This window comes from Coregonus lavaretus, assembly GCF_964263955.1.
Source record: "Coregonus lavaretus genome assembly, chromosome: 15".
Classification (NCBI taxonomy): Eukaryota; Metazoa; Chordata; class Actinopteri; order Salmoniformes; family Salmonidae; genus Coregonus; species Coregonus lavaretus.
In genome coordinates, this window is record NC_140002.1 from 50,802,051 (window position 1) to 50,827,017 (window position 24,967).

Genomic DNA, 24,967 nt, shown 5'->3' on the forward strand with positions numbered 1-24,967 from the left:
ATTTGACAATGTGACTGCTGTGAGGACCGCGTGACAGAGTCTAGAACCGATACTGTACATAAAAATACTGTACATCTCAATAAAGTTTTTTTACAAAACCAAAAGAAACTGTCATGGCGACGCCCACAGCAGACAACTGGAGTTGGTTTCCTGCATTAGCACTCGGCGTTTCTTTCCTGAAATGTATTTTGATAAACGCATAGTAAGTTAAACATTCTCATAATGTATAATAGATTACAAGTGTCAGTGCTAAACATGTATATTTCAAGGTCTCTTATCAGTTCTAATTCATTGATTAGTTGTGTCGCAAGCCTGCGTTAGCTTGCTAACTGCATTGGCAGCTTTGCCAATGGATTGAAAAAGTTATTCAAACATACACGTTTACACACATAACTAACTATAAATAAGTGGTTAGGGCATTAGTTGTCACATCTTTATTCAAATCAGGAAAATGTGTCATAAGAGCATCAAGCCTCTTAACTACACTGTCCTAAAACTATCTGTGTACAGGTTTTTTTTAACAGTGTGAGGTACATTGAGGTATGTTGTGTTGTGTCGTGTGGTTATCTCTGACAGTGTTTTCTGGATATTTCAGTCATTCCACAGACTTTGAGGTTCACAGGAACTGGCTCGCCATCACTTACAGCTTTCCTGTATCAAAATGGTACCATGAGGTTTGTACATACATACATACATACATACATACATACATACATACATACTGTACATGCATGCATAATACATGATTTGTATGCATCAGACTTTGTGTGTCACTCACCCCTTAAGTGCTTTATTATTATTATTATTATTATTATTATTATTATTATTATTAAGTGCTCATAGGCTATTTCTAGCTACAAATACTATAGCTATATCATTATCTTGCGTCAGATAGCGCAACGAATCCACACTGAGATTGAGGGAAGAGCGTCGCCACCTTTCGGCAATGTTCCCTCTAAAATATCAGCCCGCGCAGAGAAGCACGAGATTGAACTTCACTCAACTTTGTAGAGTTTTACCCCTTAGTTAACACTACCAACGTTTCCATTTACTGTGGGAATTGTGAAAGAATAAATGCAATATAAGCCACTTTCAATGCAACATACCAAAACTCTGCAAAACTAACTATGCAAGAGATTTTGTTTTAGGCAGAATGCTTTGGAGTAGGATTCTATAGCATTGACAGGCACGACTCATGCCTGTACTCTACATAGATCGATGCGCCATAACCAATCAGAGCTGCAGTAGGCCTATATGCAAATAGATCATTGCCATAATGCGTCTGTGCCATTCATTTTGAATTGGACTGTGTTTACTGCATAAGCAGTCGTGAGTAGATTAGTTTGTTTTGAGATCAAAGCGAGAGCTGCATGAAGCCAAGTGTGCACGTTTGTTCATATCCTTTGCTAGTTAGTGAGTTATTAGCCCAGTTATAGATCATCTGTAGTCAGCAATGGGGGAGTGATTGCTTCTTACAAGAGCACAAAACATGTACATTTCTACATCTTTGTAAAGCGAGTCAGGTAAAGAGCTTTTCTTTTTGTCTTAAAGGGGCAGAGTTGTATTCTGAGATGGACTTGAATAAGCTAAGTAGCCAATAGGCAGAGGGTAGCATAATTTGTCTGATTCTCTGAAATAATGGTATTGGAATAATGCTTTTTATTTTGTAAAGTGGTTTCTTGCATCAAACAACACAACAACATTTTCCGTCACCTCCTTGTCTGAAGGACAAGTGGATAAACAGGTTAATGTCAAGCCCTGCATGTTTTTTTCAAAAGTCGCAAGGAATGTAGGCCTACATTGAACACCACTGTAAGCTGAATGATAGAACAGCTATTTCCATGTTATGGAATGCATTTTCTCCATTGTTTCTGATGGTAGGCCACTCTGGTAGGCCTACATTATGATCATCCACAGTAGGCTACTTGACCACTGTCTGAAACTGTAACTTAAAGCGGGTACAGCCTCAGTGTTCACAGTAAACGCACGCTGGAAGTTGCACAGAATTTCCACAATGTTCAAGTTTGCACTCAGCAAACCTGAAATTTGCTCAGTGCCAAAAAAAAGATAGAGGGAATGTTACCTGTCGGAAGATATTGATACCTATAGCATACAAATGTTAATGTCTGTGTGTTTGTCTTTCTGTGTAGAACACCTCAGAGTGGACCCTGGACTACCCTCCTTTGTTTGCCTGGTTTGAGTATGGCCTGTCCCACGTGGCTCAGCACTTTGACAAGGAGATGCTGGTGGTGCAGAATCTCATCTACACCAGTCCTGCTACCGTCCTCTTCCAGAGGCTCTCTGTGATCGTGACGGACGTGGTCTTTATTTACGCCGTCAAAGAGTGAGTGTTTTCTCCAGGAGGAAAGGAGACGCTAAAGAAATGAAAATAAATATGTTTTATGCAAGGAGGATGCCTTAAGTATTAAAGTATCTCATAAATGGACATGTACTAAATTGGTCATCATGCTCAGACTTTAAAGGTCTAATGCAGCTGTGTTTATCTCAATATCAAATCATTTCTGGGTAACACTTTACAATTGAAATGGTTAAAAATAAACAAAAATAGCTTCTTAGCAGAAAGCAATTTCTCAAGCAAGAATTTTGCTAGGACTGTCTGGGAGTAGTCTGATTGAGGTAGAGTCCTGCATCGGGTCGGATACCCACGGTTTTCCCGCGGTTGAGCCGCAAATAAATCAGCTGGCAGGTGGAATGAAAACATCCTTTCAACTCGCAGGTCAGCTCGTGGTTCAGAACAATTATATTGCAGGTCGGAAATGTTTTAAATCAAGATAATATTATTATTTTACAAACCCAGGAGCTTGTTGTGTTGAATTGTGTTGCATTTTCCATTAGGCTATGTGAGCGGTGAGGCAGATACAGTGGATTTGGAAAGTATTTAGACCCCTTGACTTTTTCCACATTTTGTTACGTTACAGCCTTATTCTAAAATGGAATAAATAAAAACAATTCCTCATCTATCTACACACAATACCCCATAATGACAAAGCGAAAACAGGTTTTTAAAATTGTTTGCAAATGTATTAAAAATAAAAAACAGAAATACAGTATTTATATAAGTATTCAGACCCTTTGCTATGAGACTCGAAATTTAGCTCATGTGCATCCTGTTTCCATTGATCATCCCTGAGATGTTTCTAAAACTTGATTGGAGTCCACCTGTGGTAAATTCCATTGATTGGACATGATTTGGAAAGGCACACACCTGTCTATATAAGGCCCCACAGTTGACAGTGCATGTCAGAGCAAAAACCAAGCCATGAGGTCGAAGGAATTGTCCGGACAGCTCCGAGACAGGATTATGTCAAGGCACAGATCTGGGGAAGGGTACCAAAACATTTCTGCAGCATTGAAGGTCCCCAAGAACACAGTGGCCTCCATTCTTAAATGGGAGAAGTTTGGAACCACCAAGACTCTTCCTAGAGCTGGCCAAACTGAGCAATCGGGGGAGAAGGGCCTTGGTCAGGGAGGTGACCAATAACTCGATGGTCACTCTGGCCGAGCTCCAGAGTTCCTCTGTGGAGATGGTAGAACCTTCCAGAAGGACAACCATCTCTGCAGCACTCCACCAATCAGGCCTTTATGGTAGAGTGGCCAGACGGAAGCCACTCCTCAGTAAAAGGCACATGACAGCCCGCTTGGAGTTTGCCAAAAGGCACCTAAAGGACTCTCAGACTATGAGAAACAAGATTCTCTGGTCTGATGAAACCAAGATTGAACTCTTTGGCCTGAACGCCAAGCGTCACGTCTGGAGGAAACCTGGTTCCATCCTTACGGGGAAGCATGGTGGTGGCAGCATCATGCTGTGGGGATGTTTTTCAGTGGCAGGGACTGGGAGACTAGTCAGGATCGAGGGAAAGATGAACGGAGCCAATTACAGAGAGATCCTTGATGAAAACCTGCTCCAAAGCGCTCAGGACCTCAGACTGCGGCGAAGGTTCACCTTCCAACAGGACAACGACCCTAAGCACACAACCAAGACAGCGCAGGAGTGGCTTCGGGACAAGTCTCTGAATGTCCTTGAGTGGCCCAGTCAGAGCCCGGACTTGAACCTGATCGAACATCTCTGGAGAGACCTGGAAATAGCTGTGCAGCGACGCTCCCCATCCAACCTGACAGAGCTTGAGAGGATCTGCAGAGAAGAATGGGAGAAACTCCCAAATAAAGGTGTGCCAAGCTTGTAGCGTCCTACCCAAGAAGACTCAAGGCTGTAATCGCTGCCAAAGGTGCTTCAACAAAGTACTGAGTAAAGGGTCTGAATACTTATGTCAATGTGATATTTCAGTTTCTTTTTTTTTTTTTACGTTAGCAAACATTTCTAAAAACCAGTTTTTGCTTTGTGATTTGTGGATATTGTGTGTAGATTGATGAGGATTATACTTTTTAAAATCCATTTTAGAATAAGGCTGTAACGTAACAAAATGTGGAAAAAGTCAAGGGGTCTGAATACCGAAGGCACTGTATTGCCTAGGCTACTAGCCACCCAGCGAGAGAGTGGAGCAGGGAACTGTCCATTAGTAGGATATTTGTGTGGTTCTGAAACATTCCTAATTTGTCCACCTGCAGAGCTTATGTTCCCTTCTGCCACGCGACAATACGTTGGCAAGTTTATTTTTTCAGACTCTTAGCTCAAGCGAAAATGGCTAACATAAGGAGAAATGGAAAGAAAGGTTGTGATGGTGATATATACCATCGTGGAAACAGGTGCTGCGCAAGTGAAATCTCCAGTTTGGAAGGATTTTGGAGTCATTGTGGACAAGGAGGACAACAACCTGGTAGATGGATACACAGCCTGCAAAAGTGCAAGCAGGTATTTGTTTACAATAATTCAGTTAATTATTCAGGCTTTCGTTCATTTAAACCATACGCAGGCCATATAAAGTTTATATCTGTGTGGCTGGTAAAGGTTTGAGTAGCCAATAGCCTACTAAATAAATGTAGGCTATTTTTGCAGCCTATAGTCGATTTGATTCTGGAATAGCCTAATAAATTAATGTTATTTGGCGGGTCACGGACCGGCTCTCGGAACAATTCTATGTGGGTGGATCGGGTTGCAGAGAAAAATCTGTCCTGATGTCGTGTATTGGGTGGGACTGTTGGTCAATCGGTATAACATACTTTGGGTAGTCAACGACCAATCACTTTCACCTGAAAACTAAAAACACGCCCAACGGGCCAATGAATGCAGAGCCGGCCCTAGGAAGCCCCGCCTTCCTAGCTACAACACCGGGGCTCACATTAATTTACTAAATTCTTCACTTTTCAGCTCGTCTGAAGGAGAACATATCACTCAATTTTTCAAGACTACTGGATTCTGCTCCGACTTGGGTGTCTGTTAGTGGGGAGAGAGTACTTGTCCCCCTAGATGTTGCGAGTTTTGGGTGTTGGTATCGTTTTTTGTGTTTTACTAAAAGCGAATTACTTTCAGCTAATGCTTCTTTGCCTACCACTTCTGCTCGGCTTGTGTAGCCAGTGCTTCCTTGCTTGAGTAAGATTGCCAGTGGTAAGAGTAAGTTCAAAAAGGCTAACCAGACGGATTTGAACCTCCGACCATGCCCTAGGGCATGTGGTTTCACAATGAAAATTAAAGATACTCAATGTTGTCCTGTTTGCCGGGGGTGGAAACACGCCTCAGGCTGCCTTGGCTTGGACCAGCTCGTGTGACCGGTGTCACCGGCTGAGGTCAGACTCTGTTGTCTACTGACTTCTGAGGAAGATTGGGTTTACTGGAGAAGGGCCTCTTTTTTTTTTTAAGAATGGTGTTACGTCGGCCTCAGGGCTGCCGAAGACAGGGAGAGGTGCTGTTTTCGGATCGGAGTTGTTCCCCACCTGTCATGCGGGAGACTTGGGTTCAATTCCCCAATGGGCATCCCAGCCAGGCAATGGGCTAGTTGGCTGGGTTCTATGCTTCCCTGAAGGTGTTCGGGAACCGCATTCTGGAAAGGATGTGGTACTGTATCTCTGACTGGTTCTGGGGGTTTTTCAGAGAAAGAGATGGATGAGCTAGCTCTGGCAGCATCATATCTCTGCCGCGGATATCGCGCTGGGCTGCGAAGCAGCAAACCGGCAGTATGGCTTTCCTCTCCTTTGCAACAGAGTTAACCCAGGTTGGGACATTTTTTACCACCTGTGATGACTGCCGTAAAGAGTCGCTTGACTCTCTTTCCGTTTTTTTACCTGGAGTAACTCGCATTCAGCCAAGTTGCATGAATGTGGAACTGTTTTATAGGGGGCGCGTCTAGTTTGCAGGTCTGTATGGGAAGCTAGTTAGCCACCTCATCTCGGAGGCTAACAGAGAGGGTAATCTTAGTCGTTCGTTCCCGAATAGAGGGCGGCTGGTTCCGGTGGACCAGTGTCACAAATAGCCTACCGGAGCGGGGGGAATTGTTTTGGGCGAGCCAATTTCGCCAAAGGAGTGTTTGGCTCAACTATGGAGTCCATGCAGTCCCGTTCCGAGGAGAAGCAAAAGCAGCAAGTAGCAGTGCTTTCTTCCTGCGTTCAAGTCATGTTGGGAACTCGTGCAATATAACCTTCCTGCAAGGAAAATGCACGTGAATGCCCGTCCAACTCTGGTTTATGACTAGGAGACTCGGGTATGATATCTGGATCCAAATCTTTTTCATATGCGGGGCTTCGATGTCATGCACCACTGAGAATGGCTGTCAATGGTGACATTGAGCATTTGCATTTTGGTCATTTGGTGGACGCTCTTATCCAGAGCGACTTGCAGTAGTGAGTGTAGTGCTTCTACCCAAGGCCCAGTGGTGTCCAAGGGTATCGAAAGTAAGGTATCACCCATATGTGAGCATAAATCAGTCTCCTCCCCGCAGTCGGACACAAGGTTGTCGGGAGTGGCGGGTGTGAGAGGACATGACAAAATAACCACATTATCCCAGTCCTCAAGGTGGTGCTCCACCCCTGCAGATGACAATGTATAGGTGGTTGGCCGCATTCGAGGTGTCACCGTGGATGTGTCCTAGTGCCTGTTTTGAGAGAGAAGATTTCCTCTCTTCTTTGGAAGCGGGCTATTTGGGTGGTTCCCCTGTCGGAAGTACGGAGTGGTTGGTACAACCGGTATTTCCTAGTTCCTAACAGCAATGGAACACTGCGTCCCATCCTGGACTTGCGTGGTTTGGACAAGCACTTCAAGGAGTTCAAAATGCTCACGCTTCGGTGGCTAATACAGTCTGTGTGTCCCAGCGATTGATTTACGTACAGTGCCTTCAGAAAGTATTCACACCCTTTTACTTATTCCACATTTTGTTGTGTTACAGCCTGAATTTTAAATTGATTAAATGTAGATGTTTTTTCACTGGCCTACACACAATACCCGATGGCATCAAAGAGGAATAGTGTTTTTAGAAATGTTTACAAATAAATAAAAAATGAAAAGCTGAAATGTCTTGAGTCAATAAGTATTCAACCGCTTTGTTATGGCAAGCCTAAATAGGTTCAGGAGTACAACATTTGCTTAACATTTACATAATAAGTTGCATGGACTCACTCTGTGGGCAATAATAGTGTTTAACATGATTTTGTAATGACTATCTCATCTCTGTACCCCACACATACCCATAGTATGTTATACCGAGTGACCGACTGAAAGGGAACTTACAGTTATGAATATAACTACTGTTCCCTGAAGGAGGGAATGACGTATAACATGTTTTGGCCCCGCGCCGTCAGGGGGTTTGGGCTTGTTGAAGAGCGGTACTGAATTGAATAAATTAACGCTGGTATTATAGCCAGGAAGGTAGGGCTTCCAAGGGCAGGCTCTGCATTTATTGGCCCATTGGGTGTGTTTTAGTTTTCTTCAGGTGAATGTGATTGGTCGTTGACTCCCCATAGTATGTTATACCTTGTTCCCTCCTTCAGGGAACAGTAGTTCTATTCATAACTGTACGTTATTGGCAGAGAGGAGGGCAAACTCTCTTTGTTATTGGTCTATTAACTTATACCAAAACCCCACCCATGCAAAACAAGCTGAAATTTCAGGTGGTCTTTTCAAGCAGCTCTTACAATTAAAAGGGCATTATCATCATTTTCACAATTTCACAGCATTATTCCAACCTCATAGTGTGGAAATATATTTAACACACAGGATAATCAGGTTTTTGACTGCACTGCCCCTTTTAAGGATTTTATTTGTTTATGTTTATTTTTTGTGTTTTGTATATACTGTACAGTCCCCCATTTAGAACTACTGTTTTTCTCTCTTCCTCCAGATGCTGTAGAAGTGTGAGAGAGGAGAAGGGTTCCAAGGACCTCCTGGGGCATCCATTTTTCATCCTGGCAGCTCTGCTCCTGTGGAACTTTGGCCTCCTCATCGTTGACCGTATCCTTCACTCACTACTCTAAGAGCTGGGTTATGTTCATTAGGCCACAAAATGGAAGAAAACACACTGAAACATAGAAGGATTACCGAGACCTGTCCAATAAGAAACTCATTTAAAACTCATGTTTTAAAATGGTGTTCCCTAATGAATATGAAAAGAAGAGAAAGGCTTGCACACTGAATATGCTTCCAATTACCACCTTTATTGACTTTTTGATCCACAAGGATCTTCGTCAGGTCAAATGGTAAGACCACATACTGCCCTAATGAACATGACCCAGCTGTTTTCACAAGGTCAAGGAGCTTACATTACCTAGTTCATTATGGCAATTAAACTCTATAGAGCTGTAACTAACCAGTCTGGAGAAACTAAAGCTTGAAAAATAAGAGTGGTGAATGGAGATCACTTAATGCTGTTAGCTACCATAACGGGTATTAACCAGCTAGTCTCTCATGTCCTTAGCGTTTCTATCCAGACATTCATTTCCAGTACAATGGATTCCTGTTTGGAATACTGCTGCTATCAGTGGCAAGACATTTACAGGTACTGTACCTACCCAACCACCCTTCCCCACAACACCAATGATTCCTGCATAACTCAACCTTGCTGAATCATGGCAGCAAGCTGACAAGCACAAAGTTAACAAGATCCTTTATTTAGATTAGTTTAAGAAACATGAATGTTTGTGCTATCTTGTTCTTCATTTGAATGTAGGTTTGATCAAATAATATTGTATTTGTCACATGCACCGAATACAAGAGGTGTACACTTTACCGTGAAATGCTTACTTATGAGCCCTTTCCCAACAATGCAGAGTTAAAAAGTAAGAAAAAAATGGCCAAAAAAATAAGGAAATAGTAACACAATAAAATAAGAATAACGAGGCTATATACAAGGAGGACCAGTACCGAGTCAATGTGCGGGGGTACCAGGTAGTTGAGGTAATATGTACAGTGCCTTCAGAAAGTATTCACACCCCTTGACTTTTTCCATATTTTGTTGTGTTACAGCCTGAATTTAAAATGGATTAAATTGAGATTTGTTGGTCACTGGCCTACACACAATACCCTATAATGTTAAAGTGGAATTATGTTTTTTGAAATTTTAAAAAATGTATTCAAAATGAAAGGCTGAAATGTCTTGAGTCAGTATTCAACCCCTTTGTTATCGCAACCCTAAATACGTTCAGGAGTAAAAATGTGCTTAAGTCTGTGTGCAATAATAGTGTTTAACATTATTTTCTCATGACTACCTCATCTCTGTACCCCACACATACAATTATCTGTAAGGTCCCTCAATCGAGCAGTGAATTTCAAAAACGGAGTCAAGAAGGGCACCTATTGGTAGATGGGTAAAAACATTTTTTAAAGCAGACATTGAATTTCCCTTTGAGTGTGGTGATGTTATAATTTACATTTTGGATGGTTTATCAATACACCCATTCACTCCAAAGATACAGGCGTCCTTCCTAACTCAGTTGCCGGAGAGGAAGGAAACCGTTCAGGGATTTCAGCATGAGGCCAATGGTGACTTTAAAACAGTTACAGAGTGTAATGTCTGTGATAGGAGAAAACTGAGGATGGATCAACAATCGTAGTTACTCCACAATACTAACCTAATTGACAGAGTGAAAAGAAGGAAGCCTGTACAGAATACAAATATTCCACCAGACACTGGGAGATGAATTCACCTTTCAGCAGGACAATAACCTAAAACACAAGGCCAAATCTACACTGGAGTTGCTTAACAAGAAGAAAATATAAATGTTCCTGAGTGGCCGAGTTACAGTTTTAACTTAAATCTGCTTGAAAATCTATTGCACGATCTGGAAATAAGAATAATGGCCCAATGTTGCACAATCCAGGTGTGGAAAGCTCTTAGAGACTTACCCAGAAAGACTAACAACTGTAATAGCTGCCAAAGGTGATTCTAACATGTATTGACTCAGGGGGTTGAATACTAATCTAATCAAGATATATTAGTGTTTTATTTTTAATAACATTTATTTTTTACAAATGTTAGAATTCTTCTTCCACTTTAATATTAGAGAGTATTTTGTGTAGATCATTGACCAGAAAATGACAATTAAATCCATTTGAATCCCAATTTGTAACACAACAAAATGTGGAAAAAGTCAAAGGGTGTGAATACTTTCTGAAGGCACTGTAGGTAGGGGTAAAAGTGACTAGGCAATCAGGATAGCTAGTAAGCAGAGTAGCAGCAGCGCATGTAAAGAGTGTGAAAGTGTGTGTGTGGTGTCAATGTGTGTGTGTGTTAGAGTGGCTGTGTAGTATGTGTGGGTAGAGTCCAGTGAGTGTGCATAGAGCCAGTGCAACAAAAAAAGGGGGTCAATGCAAGTATTCCGGGTAGCTATTTGATTAACTGTTGAGCAGTCTTATGGCTTGGGGGTAGAGGCTTTTCAGGAGCCTTTTGGTCCCAGACTTGGCTCTCCGGTACCGCTTGCCGTGCGGTAGCAGAGAGAGCAGTCTGTGCCTTGGGTCACTGGAGTCTTTGACAATTTTTCGGGCCTTCCTCTGACACCACCTGGTATAGATGGCAGGGAGCTCGGCCCGAGTGAAGTACTGGGCCGTACGCACTACCCTCTGTAGCGCCTTACGGTCAGATGCCAAGCAGTTGCCATACCAGGCGGTGATGGTGCAGCTGTATAACTTTTTGAGGATCTGGGGACCCATGCCAAATCTTTTCCGCCTCCTGAGGGGGAGAGGCATTGTCGGGCCCTCTTCACAACTGTGTTGGTGTGTTTGGACCATGATAGGTCCTTAGTGATGTGGACACTGAGGAACTTAAAGCTCTCGACCCGCTCCACTACAGTCCCGTCGATGTGAATGGGGGCGTCCTCGGCCCTTCGTTTCCTGTAGTCCATGATCAGCTCCTTTGTCTTGCTGATATTGAGGGAAAGGTTGTTGTCCTGACACTTCACTGCGAGGTCTTTGACCTCCTCCCTATAGGCTGTCTCATCGTCAAACTTAATGATGGTGTTGGAGTCGTGCGTGGGTGAACAGGGAGTACAGGAGGGGACTTAGCATGCACCCCTGAAGGGGCCCCCGTGTAGAGGGTCAGCGTTGCAGATGTGTTGTTGCCTACCCTCACCACCTGGGGGTACCCGTCAGGAAGTCCAGAATCCAGTTGTCTGGTAGGCTCGCATCACTGGGCAGCTCGCAGCTGGGTTTCCCTTTGTAATCCGTGATAGTTTGCTAACCCTGCCACATCCGACGAGCATCTGAGCCGGTGTAGTAGGATTCAATCTTAGTCCTGTGTTGAAACTTTGCCTGTTTGATGGTTTGTAGGAGGGCATAGCTGGATCTTTTTATAAGCGTCCAGATTGCTGTCTTTTCCTACGGAAATGGGTAGCTATTTTATGACATTATTTCTGGTTGAGCAGGGCAGACACCTGGAGGGGGCGTTGCTTTTCGCTATTCTCCTGAACCTGAAACACATCTACCTGTACATTGCTCCTGCCTACGGGATCTTCTTGCTGCGGAGCTACTGCTTCACCGAGGACAACACAGGTAACCATGGTTACAGAGATAACACCAGAGCTAGCAGGTTACATGTGTAACACAGAGTTAGCTGTTGGGTGATAAACAGAAAATGAACATTTTCAGGAGCAACACTAGAGATGGCACGTAACGTTACCTGGGTAACAGTAAGCGTGAACAGTGGTTGATGACATTTCAAATGAATTTGATTCTGAACAAAATAATTCACAGTTTAATGAGAGAATATGACTGTAATAAACTCACTGATCAAATATTTGATATCCAACCAGACAGTTTATTCACTCTGTTCCTCTCTGTTGTGTGTTTCCTTCAGATGGCTCTGTGAGATGGAGCAGTTTCAGTCCTGTTCGTCTGGTAGCTCTGGGATCTATCGTGATCTCTGTCTGTGCCCTGTCCTTTGGCCCGTTCATTGCTATGGTATGTACTCTGTCAGTACAACAGCATGCTGTGTAGATACCATTTATGTTTATTTTTACCTCTATGTCCGGGTCGCATTAACACAGGATTTTGCGTTTTTCACGCAGAAAAGGAAAGATAAAACACTTGCTGCATTTTGTAAACGCAGATCTAAAATGTGACTCATTTCAGGAAACTAGGCGTATGTCGCACGTCACTAGTTCACAGGAGAGGCATTTGAATGTAAATTCCATTGATTGGACATGATTTGGAAAGGCACACACCTGTCTATTAAAGGTCCCACAGTTGACAGTGCATGTCAGAGCAAAAACCAAGCCGTGAGGTCGAAGGAATTGTCCGTACAGCTCTGAGACATGATTGTGTCGAGGCACAGATCTGGGAAGGGTACCAAAACATTTCTGCAGCATTGAAGGTCCCCAAGAACACAGTGGCCTCCATCATTCTTAAATGGAAGAAGTTTGGAACCACCAAGACTCTTCCTAAAGCTGTCTGCCCGGCCAAACAGAGCAATCTGAGGAGAAGGGCCTTGGTCAGGAAGGTGACCAAGAACCCGATGGTCACTCTGACAGAGCTCCAGAGCTTCTCTGTGGAGATGGGAGAACCTTCCACAAGGACAACCATCTCTGCAGCACTCTACCAATCAGGCCTTTATGGTAGAGTGGCCAGACAGAATCTACTCCTCAGTAAAAGGCACAAGACAGCCCGTTTGGAGTTTGCCAAAAGGCACCTAAAGACACTCAGACCATGACAAACAAGATTCTCTGGTCTGATGAAACTAAGATTGAACTCTTTGGCCTGAATGCCAAGCATCACGTCTGGAGGAAACCTGGCACCATCCCTACGGTGAAGCATGGTGGTGGCAGCATGCTGTGGGGATGTTTTTCAGCGGCAGGGACTGGGAGACTAGTCAGGATCGAGGGAAAGATGAACAAAGCAAAGTACAGAGAGATCCTTGATGAAAACCTGCTCCAGAGCGCTCAGGACCTCCAGACTGGGGCGAAGGTTCACCTTACAACAGGACAACAACCCTAAGCACACAGCCAATACAACGCAGGAGTGGCTTCGGGGCAAGTCTGTGAATGTCCTTGAGTGGTCAAGCCAGAGCCTGGACTTAAACCTGATCGAACATCTCTGGAGAGACCTGAAAATAGCTGTGCAGCGACGCTCCCCATCCAACTTGACAGAGCTTGAGAGGATCTGCAGAGAAGAATGGGAGAAACTCCCCAAACACTGGTTTGCCAAGCTTGTAGCGTCATACCCAAGAAGACTTGAGGCTGTAATCGCTGCCAAAGGTGCTTCAACAAAGTACTGAGTAAAGGGTCTGAATACTTATGTAAATGTGATATTTCAGTTTTGTATCAATTTGAAAACAATTCTAAAACCTGTTTTTTCGCTTTGTTATTATGGGGTATTGTGAGTAGATTGATGAGGGGGGAAAAAACAATTCAATCCATTTTAGAATAAGGCTGTAACGTAACGAAATGTGGAAAAATACTTTCCGAATGCGTCTCGCCAAATAGTAGAAAGTAGATTATTCAGTCAACGTTCCTATCGGCCCTGGACTATTGCGACATTATCTATATAAACGCAATTGCCACTTAATTAAAGCTGTTAGATGCAGTTTATCATAGCGCACTGCGCTTTATTACGGCCGAGAATTTTTGAACTCATCACTGCATTCTATACCAGAAAGTTGGTTGGCCCTCTTTGCTGTCACGTAGGTTGATACATTGCTGTTTTCATTCATAAAGCCCTTTTACTAAAAGTCCCACTGTACCTAACATCTTTACTAAACTTTAGACATTTAGGTCAGACTTTAGGTCTCTACTGAGTTAGGTAAATCAGCTTTTATTTTTCTTGCACCTTATTTGTGGAACAATCTTCAAAATGTTCTTACATTTGATGTTCTGGTGCCGCTAGGGCAATTCAGAAAGCTTATTAAGGAACTTATTACTGATGAATGTGTTAGTTTTTTATGACCGTGTTTTTCTTTCTGCTTGTATTTTCTGTGATTTATGTAATTGAGACCTTGGTCTCAGTATGACTCTCTGATAAAATAAAGGTTAAATTAAGTATATATACTTTTTGTTGTGCTTTATCTAACTGCTCTGTCAGTTATTTTATATTAGTGACGCACTGAGCCAGCTCAAATAAGTAATGTACTGGTGAATGTGATTGGGTATCTGCTGCTGTCTTAAAGGGATAGTTCAGTGACTATAATTTCTCTCTCAGGGCCAGCTCCCCCAGGTCCTTTCCAGACTCTTCCCCTTTAAGAGGGGCCTGTGCCATGCCTACTGGGCCCCTAACGTCTGGGCCCTCTACAACATGGTGGATAAAGCTCTGTCTGTGCTGGGTAAGGCACTGTTTACTCTCTCTATGACTTCAGTATGGTCCCCCCTGTCCATATAATCTTATGCGTTATGATTTAACCCCCTAGAGTCTATTGACACACTGGTGCGTCAATCTAAGAAGCATTGGATGCGTCTCAATCTGCCGATGTCGCACTTCTGCATCTGTGGTGAAAGGTGGCAGAGCTAGAGCGGTGTTTGTCAGAACTTGAGATACCCCGAAAATCGGTCTTCTCACGAAAATGTCTGTAGCGTCCGAACCGTTTGGCCTAAAAACTATTATGACTCTCACAAACACGATGGTGGTCTCAGTTTTGCTCTGCGACCCCCACAAGTGTCAGGGGACTCGTTTGAAGTCGGTACCGTCGATGTGCCAACTTCTGTTTGTAGCGTCTAAACCATTTGGTCTACAAACTAATGTGACCCCACTGTGGAAAGGGGACTCATTTGAAGGTAGTTTTGTGCCTACCCAAAAAAAAGGGTTAAATATGTGTAAGAAATATATATATCTCCTGATCTTTCTTATATCTCCTAGATATAGGACAGACACTTAAAAACCTTGTTTCTTATGATATATTTTTTTACTGTCTTTTTTGCCATTTATGAATGTGTTATTCAATGCGTTTCTATGGGCTTTAGTAGTAAAGGCCAAATCAATGGGGGTCTGTCAGGTAAATCTTTTGGCTTGCTAGAAAGTAGCCTATGAATGGGCTGGAGGGACAGCGACTCAAGGAATAATATTACCGGTTGAGGGGATTTGAGGGGATTTAGACATGCTATTTGTGGCATGTTAGCAGGGGTTTAATGGGTGGTGTGTTTCTCTCAGGTGTGCGTCTGAAGCTGTTGGACGCGGCAAAGCTTCCCAAAGCCTCAATGACCGGTGGATTGGTGCAGGAGTTCCAGCACTCTGTCCTCCCCTCCATCTCTCCCTCCATCACACTCATCTGTACTCTGCTCTCCATCATGGTGAGCATAATCTCTGGCAAAAATTCTGCAGCCCTGTTCAGAATCACCACTAAATACCAGGGGTTGGAACCTAAAACTATTTTTCGAGGAACAAAATCAGAACCGGGAACGAAAGTGATCCATGTATTCTGTTCCGGAACAGAACCGTTATTTTAAAAGCATGGGAACCGGTTGATATCATTATTTTACGTTCCAGGCATTGTTTTCAGTCCCACAAAAAAATGCAACAAAGCGCCTATGCAAAGCACTCACTCTGTCACTCAGAAACATATTCTAGTGTCTGCCTGCCAGCTGAAAAAACTTTGCCAATGTGTGGGCATGTGTAGACAACCTGCCCCTCCCCCTCCGAAGCTGACGTTACAAGCGTGATTCAGAAATTAGGGAGAGATTTTTGAATAGAGAAGAATGGATTAATTTATTCAATGCTAGTTACAGATGCTATAGTTATCATTTTTCACATTGGATTTATGAACTACAAAATGGAAAGACATGTTTTTAATTCTGGTGCCGCTCTGTGCACACACAAGCTTGTTAGCTAGCTAGCTAGCTAGCTAGTTTCTGGTCCAACGTTAAGCCAACTCTCTGATGTTCAAAGACATTCAAAAGTTCCTCCATAGAAGCTGCTACTCCATAGGTATAATTCTGTGGGCCTAATTCAGATAATGCATGTCATAACAAGGTGCCCAGCGCTTCAAGCCAAGCCTCACCCTCCACCCCCTCTCGCTCTCTCCCCACCCGCAAAATTTCAGTCGCATCTCGCGCTCTACACTTGTCTGTTCATCGCGCATGTAAACAACTATAGCCTAGGTAGCCCAATAGCAAGCTGCTCCATCCGCACTGATTGGTGAAGTAATTTCATGACGATTTCAGAGGTTTAAAAAGGAACAGAAAGGAACCATATAAACCGGTACTTTTCGGAGGTTTGAACCGGTTCAGAACTTTATTTTGCAGGTCGGAACAGTGGAACGTAACAAAAATAATAATGGTTCTGTTCAGAACTAAACAATTGGAAAATAATTTTGGTTTCAACCCCTGCTAAAGACTGTTATTATAAACAAACACACTTAATCTATGTACATATAATAATGCAGTTGTTTTTAACCAGATAATATCAGAGCTATATATTTAGAAATTAATATATGGCTTTGGATAATATGTACCAGCCTAAAGTAAAAGATTAAAAGTTAAGATACCCCCCTCTCTCCCTGCTCCCCCACCCCCCTCAGCCTGCGGTGTTGAGTATCTGGCGTCGTCCGCGTGGTGCCCGGGGGTTCCTGCGCTGCCTGGTGGTCTGTGCCCTGGGCTCCTTCATGTTCGGCTGGCACGTCCATGAGAAGGCCATCCTCATGGCTATACTGCCCTTCAGGTGAACTGCTGACATGCTACTATCAGACGCTGCTATCAGTGACCCATTGACAGCAACTGGGTCATATTCATTGGGGCACACTGTAGCAAAACGTTTTGCAACTGAAAATTAAAATGGGTTTCTTATTGGACATCTCTGGTAGTCACTCCCTGTTTCAGTAAATGTTCTTCTGTTTGGTGCCTAATGAATACAACTCGGGCATAGTTGGTTACATCTTTTATAAACAAAGTGTGAACTTTTTGTACAGCTCCTCTTCCTGTTGTAATGGGTTTTGTGTTATTGTTGTTTGGCAGCGTACTAGCAGTTGAGAGCAGAGAGGATGCTGGGATCTTCCTGATGCTGACCACCACGGGGCATTACTCTCTGTTTCCACTTCTCTTCACTGCAGCAGGTAAGAGCCTCTGCGACTAGACACCACTGGTGCCATTTGGGTTCCCTCTGAGAAGCCATTTTGTTATTAGAAATGTCATATTGGATGATTAGGATATTTAATGTTTGTCTGTCAATCTTTGTTGTCACAGAGCTGCCCATCAAAGTCCTGCTGATGCTGCTGTTCACTCTCTACAGCTTCACCTCTTTAAAGAAGTTGTTCAGGTGGGTGAACTTCCATGTTAGAGTAGATAGGGTACTAGGGGGTAACTAGCCCCCCCTAAGAACAATGTCTAATTGCTGACACAAAAAAGCAACGTTTGGGAAAAAAATTGTATTTGGATGAAGGTCATGCTTAGGCGAATAAACTATAAAGGGAAATAAATGGCTACAGTTTACACTTTTTTAGTTATTTCATGAAATGTTGTTTTTAGAAAAGGGACGTTTTCCGGTAGAAGATTATGGTATAGGGTTTCATACAAGTGTGTTAAAATCCATTTAATACGTTTTATTTCGAAATTCTTCAGTAAGTAATACTTAAAAGCTATGTCTAGTTGTCTTATTTTAATAATTTAAATACAATATGGGGGGGGGGGGGGTGTTACACGTCACCATTAATATCCGCACTATGAGGAGATTTGACGTAAAGTCCCTCTTTTTAACTCACCTGCACATAGATTGTCTTTGTTCTTTCTTTGTTGTTCCTTTTTCATACAATCCATTATGTACAATTGCACTAAATATTATTTGAATAATGCAAGATTTTTAATCCCAGCAGTCTTTAAAATGACATTCAGGAGCAAAAGGTTTTCAATATTTGTTTCTAAATCATTTTAAAAAATATTAATTGGGATATAATATTGGAATGGAATATAACATTAATTAACATTGGAATATAACATTTAATAACTAGCTTAACTAATTAACTCAGTGTAACATTGATGTGACAACTCTCTTATCCTCTGCTAATGCACAATTCTAATTTGTACATAAAGCTATCCCCAGTAAAATTGGAGCCCACCTCCTGCACTGCTCACACCTAATCCAGTCCCCACCTGTGACTGACAACAGGGTGAGAGATGCCAATTGAAAAGCTCTCTTAAAAACGTAGCTAGCTATCTAGCTATATGACATAAAATGCTGTGTAAAATAGCTAAAAGACTATAAAGTAACATTAAGTGTAAAGCTATCAGTCACTAGTGGAAACATTTACAACTGCAATTAAGTTACGTTATCTTTTTAATATATTTTACCTCAGACGATCTGGTAGTAAGGTTGCTAGCTAGCACTCCTAGCAGCTTATGCTATCTAGCTAGCTGGCAAGCATTTGTTGCAAGTGAAGGTGCTAGCTAGCAAGTTAGCATAAACTAGCGCAAACTGGGCTAGTCATCGACTAAATGACAGGTAAAAACACATTCATAACCATAAAGGGGTAACTAGCCAGTTAGCCAGTTACTCCCTAGGGGGGGGAGTTGTCCCCAGCACACTCATCCAACATGTTACTACTTTACTCAAAAATTATCTACATTTTTTTCTCTCTAAACAACTGGATTTTTTTTATTTTAAGGGTTTCCTACTTGTATATTTAAAACATATATATAGTTCTAACTTCATTGGAATATATCTACAACTTTTTTTAATTTCAAACAATTAGATCAATTTACCACAAAATCGTTTTTGTTGAAATATCTCAAAGTTGGGATGACACAGAGGAAATTTTTTGTTGAGCAAGGAAAGTGTTTGGAAAATAATTTGGTCACATCTTGTGGTCTTTATGTGAATTACGGGGAAAAAGTATTTGCCCCCTTTCTAATTTTCTCTACTTTTGCATATTTGTGATACTGAATGTTATCAGATCTTCAACCAAAACCTAATATTAGGTAAAGGGAACATAAGTGAACAAATAACACAACAATTACATATTTATTTAATAAACAAAGTTACGCAACACCCAATTCCCCTGTGTGAAAAAGGAATTGCCCCTTACACTCAATAACTGGTTGTGCCACCTTTAGCTGCAATGACTCCAACCAAATGCTTCCTGTAGTTGTTGATCAGTCTCTCACGTCGCTGTGGAGGAATTTTGGCCCACTCTTCCATGCAGAACTGCTTTAACTCAGTGACGTGTGGGTTTTCAAGCATGAACTGCTCGTTTCATGTCCTGCCACAACATCTCAATTGGGATTAGATCTGGACTTTGACTAGGCCATTCCAAAACTTCCAATTTTGTTGCTTTTTAGCAATTTTCATGTAGACTTGATTGTGTGTTTTGGATCATTGTCTTGCTGCATGACCCAGCTGCGCTTCAGCTTCAGCTCACAGACGGATGGTCTGACATTCTCCTGTAGAATTCTATGATACAGAGCAGAATTCATGGTTCCTTCTATTAAGGCAAGTCGTCCAGGTCCTGAGGCAGCAAAGCATCCCCAAACCATCACCACCACCACCATGCTTGACCTTTGGTATGATGTTCTTACTGTGGAATGCAGTGTTTGGTTTTCGCCAGGCATAATGGGACCCATCTCGTCCAAAAAGTTGACTCAAGTTTGCCAAAAAGCACCTGAATGATCATCAAGACTCTTGGAAGAATGTTCTATGGACAGATTATTCAAAAGTATAACTTTTTGGACGACATGGTTCCAGTAATGCCTGGCGAAAACCAAACTCTGCATTCCACAGTAAGAACATCATACCAAAGGTCAAGCATGGTGGTGGTGGTGTGATGGTTTGGGGATGCTTTTTCATAGCACTGTATGTCAAGCTGTTGACAACTAACTATATCATTATACATTTGTAATGCTCTCAGTCAAGGTGGTCCTTGATCAGTGGTGGGAAAAGTACCCAATTATAAATAAATAAATAAAAAATAATATGTCATTTCGCAGACGCTTTTATCCAAAGCGACTTACAGTCATGTGTGCATACATTTTTATGTATGGGTGGGGATTGAACCCACTACCCTGGCGTTACAAGTGCCATGCTCTACCAATTGAGCTACAGAGGACCACAACTGTCATACTTGAGTAAAAGTAAAGATACCTTAACAGAAAATGACTCAAGTAAAAGTGACAGTCACCCAGTAAAATAGTACTTGAGTAAATGTAATTGCTAAAATATACTTAAGTATCACAAGTAAAGTATAAATAATTTCAAATTCCTTATATTAAGCAAACCAGACGGCACCATTTAAAAAATAATAATAAATTGTAGGTCCTGCTAAGCATTCAAAATGTAACGAGTACTTTTGGGTGTCAAGGAAAATGTATGGAGTAAAAAGGACATTATTTTCTTTAGGGATGTAGTGAAGTAAAAGTTGTCAAAAATATAAATAGTGAAGTACAGGGCCCGGTTGCATAAAACATCTTAAGTAAATTTCCCCTTTATCTTTACTCTTAAAGTTTCCTTAACTTTAAGTCAGTTGCACAAAACATTTTAAGGAAAATGTCCCCCTTAAATTAAGTGAAAAAGTTATAGGTGCCCATGACATCCCTTAAGTGCTTCATTCAGTATGGATATCAATGTAAACAGCATTTGTGGAGGTGAATGTTGCTTTCTTCTGCACTATTTTCAAAAGACAAACATCCACTAGCTAGCTAGGTAGCTACTAAACAATGGAAGGTGCACAATCCATGGCTACAAAGCTAGCTAGCTGCCTACTCCGTAAGTTAGCTTGACGTGCTAGAAAGTAATAGAAACAAGTTGAGAAACAAGTAAGTCTAAGAAATATGTTCTCCTGTCTTGAATGTAGTTCTATTTTGCTATCTCCCAAAATAAATATATCCTCTTTGAGGAGATGTTCATTCAGTGAATCAGGTCGTCTCAATTGTAACCAGATACTCTTTCTGCTGTACATGCCTTCAAACTACCGCAAAACCCTTAAATGATGCCCTTACCCAAGGAAATGTTTGATGGGCTTTATACAACACCCTTAAACATTTCCCTTAGGTAAGGGGAAATTATTCCTTTAGGGAAACACTTAAGATGTTTTATTCAACCGGGCCTAGATAATATATTTTTACTTAAGTACTTTACACAACTGTCCTTGATGATTAGTTGACAGTTCAATCAGGTGTGTAAATGCTAGAACAAAAGTCTGCACGCCCTGTGAGTTCCAGGGATATGATCGGAGAGCACTGCTTTTTTTTGTCTGACTTTTTTTTTTGACAATACAAAACATACACATACAAACAACAGCATACAAACATCAACAACATCACACTTGCCCAGACCCACCTGCTCACATCCACATCTTCAGCGCCCGCTTCCCTCTCCACCACATGGCCTCAAACTGCACCATTTTGTTTCTCTCCATCGCCCACTCACTTTCAACATTTAGATAATAAAGCATTTGACCTTTCCATTGATTTCCAGTTTTTAAGTATATGTGTTTTCAAGATGATTGACGAGAAAAGTATCGTCCTACCCATCGGGTATCTCACTGCATCCTCATATGCCATGTCTTTAAATATGCAGACCGATAGATTAAAAGTTAATTTACATTGTAATACTTCTGACAGCCAACTTTCTAATGCCCATAACTTTTGGACTTTATAGCATTCCCAGAAGGCGTGGATTATTGAGTCATTGATAGTTTTACACTTAAAACATGACTCTGCCGTTGTGCTGTAGAATTAGTGAATTTTGTCTCTTGTATAATACTATTCTATACATTAGTTTACACTGGATTAAGTGTACATTTTCGTTAACTGTAATTTCGTTAGTTATGTTTCAACATTCCCTCCATCTTGTGCCAATATCAGTTATTTTCCCAATAGTTTATATTTTTTTTCTAAGAGATTGTCAGTTGGATAGGCTCTCTGCAAGGTTTTTTATATCTTACCTATCATATGAATATCAATTTCTGACTAAAATCGGATTCCCTCAAGATTGCTCTGATGTCCAAAAGATTTCAAATCGAAATTTCGTTATATCAAACTTTTAAGTTGCGTTTATTTGAAAATATCTACATTGGTCAGTCCAAAATTGCTTTTTAATTCTGTCATGGAAATAAATGTATTTCCTGTTACCAAGTCATTTACATTTTCAATGCCTTTAGTTTTCCATGTGGACCAATTTATCGGTGAATTCTGAAAAGCTATCCAAGGATTGTTCCATAGAGTTGTGTTTTTAGGAAGTGATATTGGTTCTTGTAGAATGTTTTATTTTGTTATAGTGTTCTTAACTATGAAGTTGTTAATGTTCTTAGCCTTATCCTTTTATCCTTAAATATACACGTGAAAGGATTCTCGGGATGAGCATGGGCATCTTCAATATGTACCCATTGTTCCTCTTTAGTGCTTTTAACTATATGTTGTAAAAGCCTTGGGTGGTGTGTTGATACAATTCCATGTCTGGAAGGTTAAAACTACCCTTAGACTTAGGAAGATGTAAAACTTTCCTTTTTATTCTATGAGTTTTATTTGCCCATATAAAGTCTGTTATGACCGAGTATACTTTTTAAAATAATATTTTCGGTGGGGTATTTGGTATTACCGAGAATAAATATAAAAACTTTGTGAGCTATGCCATTCTGAAGAGGTTTATTCTACCTGTAAGATTTATGGGAAGATTGTTCCATTTAATTAGATCTGCTTTCATATTGTTGAGTAATGGGATGAAGTTATCTTTATATATTTGTTGTTTGTAATCCACTTAAAGGATTGCTGTAGATCATGAGTTTTTCTATTTCCCATTGCCATTATTTCATTTTTAATTTTATATCCTGAGATTTTAGAGTATTCCGAAAATATTTTTTGCAAGGGGGCATTGAGTTTTCAGTATTGGTCAGGTATATCAGGAGATAATCTGCAAATAAATTTAGTTTATATTCATGTTTACCCATACTGATACCTTTTACGTTTGGGTCCTGTCTAAGAGCACTGCTTTTTGTCAGAGCATAATTAGCTCCTCTCTCGGTATAACCAGCGCCACTGTGTGCTGCTTAGCAGTATAGCTTCCTCGCTCACAAATCCTTACCAGTATTGATCTCAGGTATATGTGACCACCTGTTTGAAAATGTACTAGCCAGTTGCGCCACCGAAAAACGAACAATTCGACAACACGTGTGGAGACATTTCAAGCTGTGTGAGCTTACACTACAATCTTAACTCTGTTACAGGGGCTCCCTCCTGAACCCCCTGGAAGCCACCTACCTCCTGGGCCTGGTTGCCGTAGAGATCCTCTGTGAGGTTGTTTACCCTCTGTCGCCATGGCAGCATACCCTGCCCTTCGTGCCCCTGCTGGTGACATCAGTGTACTGCTCTCTGGGAGTCTCTTACTCCTTCATACGCCTCTATCTCTCTCTACTGAGGCAGGACGGGACAGACAAACACAAACAACTATGAGACAGAGAGACACTAGTGAGTAGCGAACAATCCACAATCAACAATCCCATGGTTGCATCCCAAGGGCCATATAGAATGTCATTTGCAATGCACTCTGAGGTGTAAAGAAATAAAGGTGGCATTTAAAAATTTCTGCGATGCTGTTACGAGTCCATCCAGAGCAGATCTTCAAGTGTGCATCTATACAGTGGATATAAAAAGTCTACAAACCCCTGTTAAAATGCCAGGTTTTTGTGATGTAAAAGAATGAGACAAAGATAAATCATGTCAGAACTTTTTCCACTGTTAATGTTACCTATAATGTGAACAATTCAATTGAAAAATAAACTGAAATCTTCGAGGGGGAAAAATGAAAAATAAAAACCTTACAATAACCTGGTTGCATTAACCATTTCTTTGTGGATTTTGATGTGTGCTTAGGGTAATTGTCTTGCCCGAAGATCCACTTGCGGCGAAGTTTCAGCCTCCTGGCAGAGGCAACTTAAATGTCCTGGCACTGGGTAAAGTTGATGCCGTTGACCTTAACAAGGGTCCCAGGACCAGTGGAAGCAAAATACCCCATAACAATAAAGATCCACCACCATATTTTACAGTAGGTATGGGGTTATTTTCTGCATTTGCATCTTTCTACGCAAAACCCACCACTGGTGTGTGCGGCCAAAGAGCTCTATTTCCATCTGTCTCCGAACTCCATTGAAAACCTGTGGTTTAATAATATAATATAATATGCCATTTAGCAGACGCTTTTATCCAAATCGACTTACAGTCATGCGTGCAAACATTTTTGTGTATGGGTGGTCCCGGGGATCGAACCCACTACCCTTGCGTTACAAGCGCCGTGCTCTACCAGCTGAGCTACAGAGGGCAGTCCATATGCGCAGACAAAGGATATCAAGGATCTGGAAATATTCTGTATGGAGGAATGCTATAAGATTCCTCCCAATGTGTTCTCTAATTTTATAGTATTTGTTGCTAATATTTATCAAGGGTGCCAATACTTTTGGACCTGACCGTATGCATGAGTGTGTGTGTTCCTACAGTACTGTGCAGTGTGCGGGTCCTGTGAGGAGTGTGTGTGTGAAAAGAAACAGTGGCCGTGCTGAGAGCTAAGAGCTCAACTCTTGACAGCCTGCCAACACCCAGCCATGAGAAAGCCTGCCAGCACTGTGCTGAACACAACGCACTGTACCTAGTTCACTGCCAAGGCTGATGCTATACACTTCCTAATACACTGCCAAGGAGTCTGCCTTCTCAGTCTGCTTTCTCAGAAACTCCTCTC

General features: G+C 41.7%; 1 protein-coding gene across 1 annotated transcript; it reads left to right on the forward strand.

The window, feature by feature from the left end:
- Nucleotides 1–61: 61 nt before the first annotated feature.
- Nucleotides 62–24,063, forward strand: alg8 (ALG8 alpha-1,3-glucosyltransferase). Its single transcript, XM_084179049.1, has 13 exons — nt 62–202; nt 596–674; nt 2,151–2,344; nt 8,247–8,356; nt 8,833–8,900; nt 11,761–11,887; nt 12,192–12,295; nt 14,528–14,648; nt 15,470–15,609; nt 16,836–16,975; nt 17,269–17,366; nt 17,497–17,569; nt 23,463–24,063. The coding sequence occupies exons 1-13, from the start codon at nt 114–116 to the stop codon at nt 23,686–23,688; spliced, it is 1,569 nt and encodes a 522-aa protein (XP_084035175.1). The 5' UTR covers nt 62–113; the 3' UTR covers nt 23,689–24,063.
- Nucleotides 24,064–24,967: the final 904 nt, after the last annotated feature.

What these genes read in the sequence shown, in the direction of transcription:
- alg8 (XM_084179049.1), top strand. Translation starts at nt 114, where the DNA reads ATGGCGACGCCCACAGCAGACAACTGGAGTTGGTTTCCTGCATTAGCA. An exon ending in TGGCCTCCTCATCGTTGACC is followed by an intron (nt 8,357 to 8,832) that starts GTATCCTTCACT and finishes GTTTCTATCCAG; the next exon opens with ACATTCATTTCCAGTACAAT. An exon ending in TAAAGCTCTGTCTGTGCTGG is followed by an intron (nt 14,649 to 15,469) that starts GTAAGGCACTGT and finishes TGTTTCTCTCAG; the next exon opens with GTGTGCGTCTGAAGCTGTTG.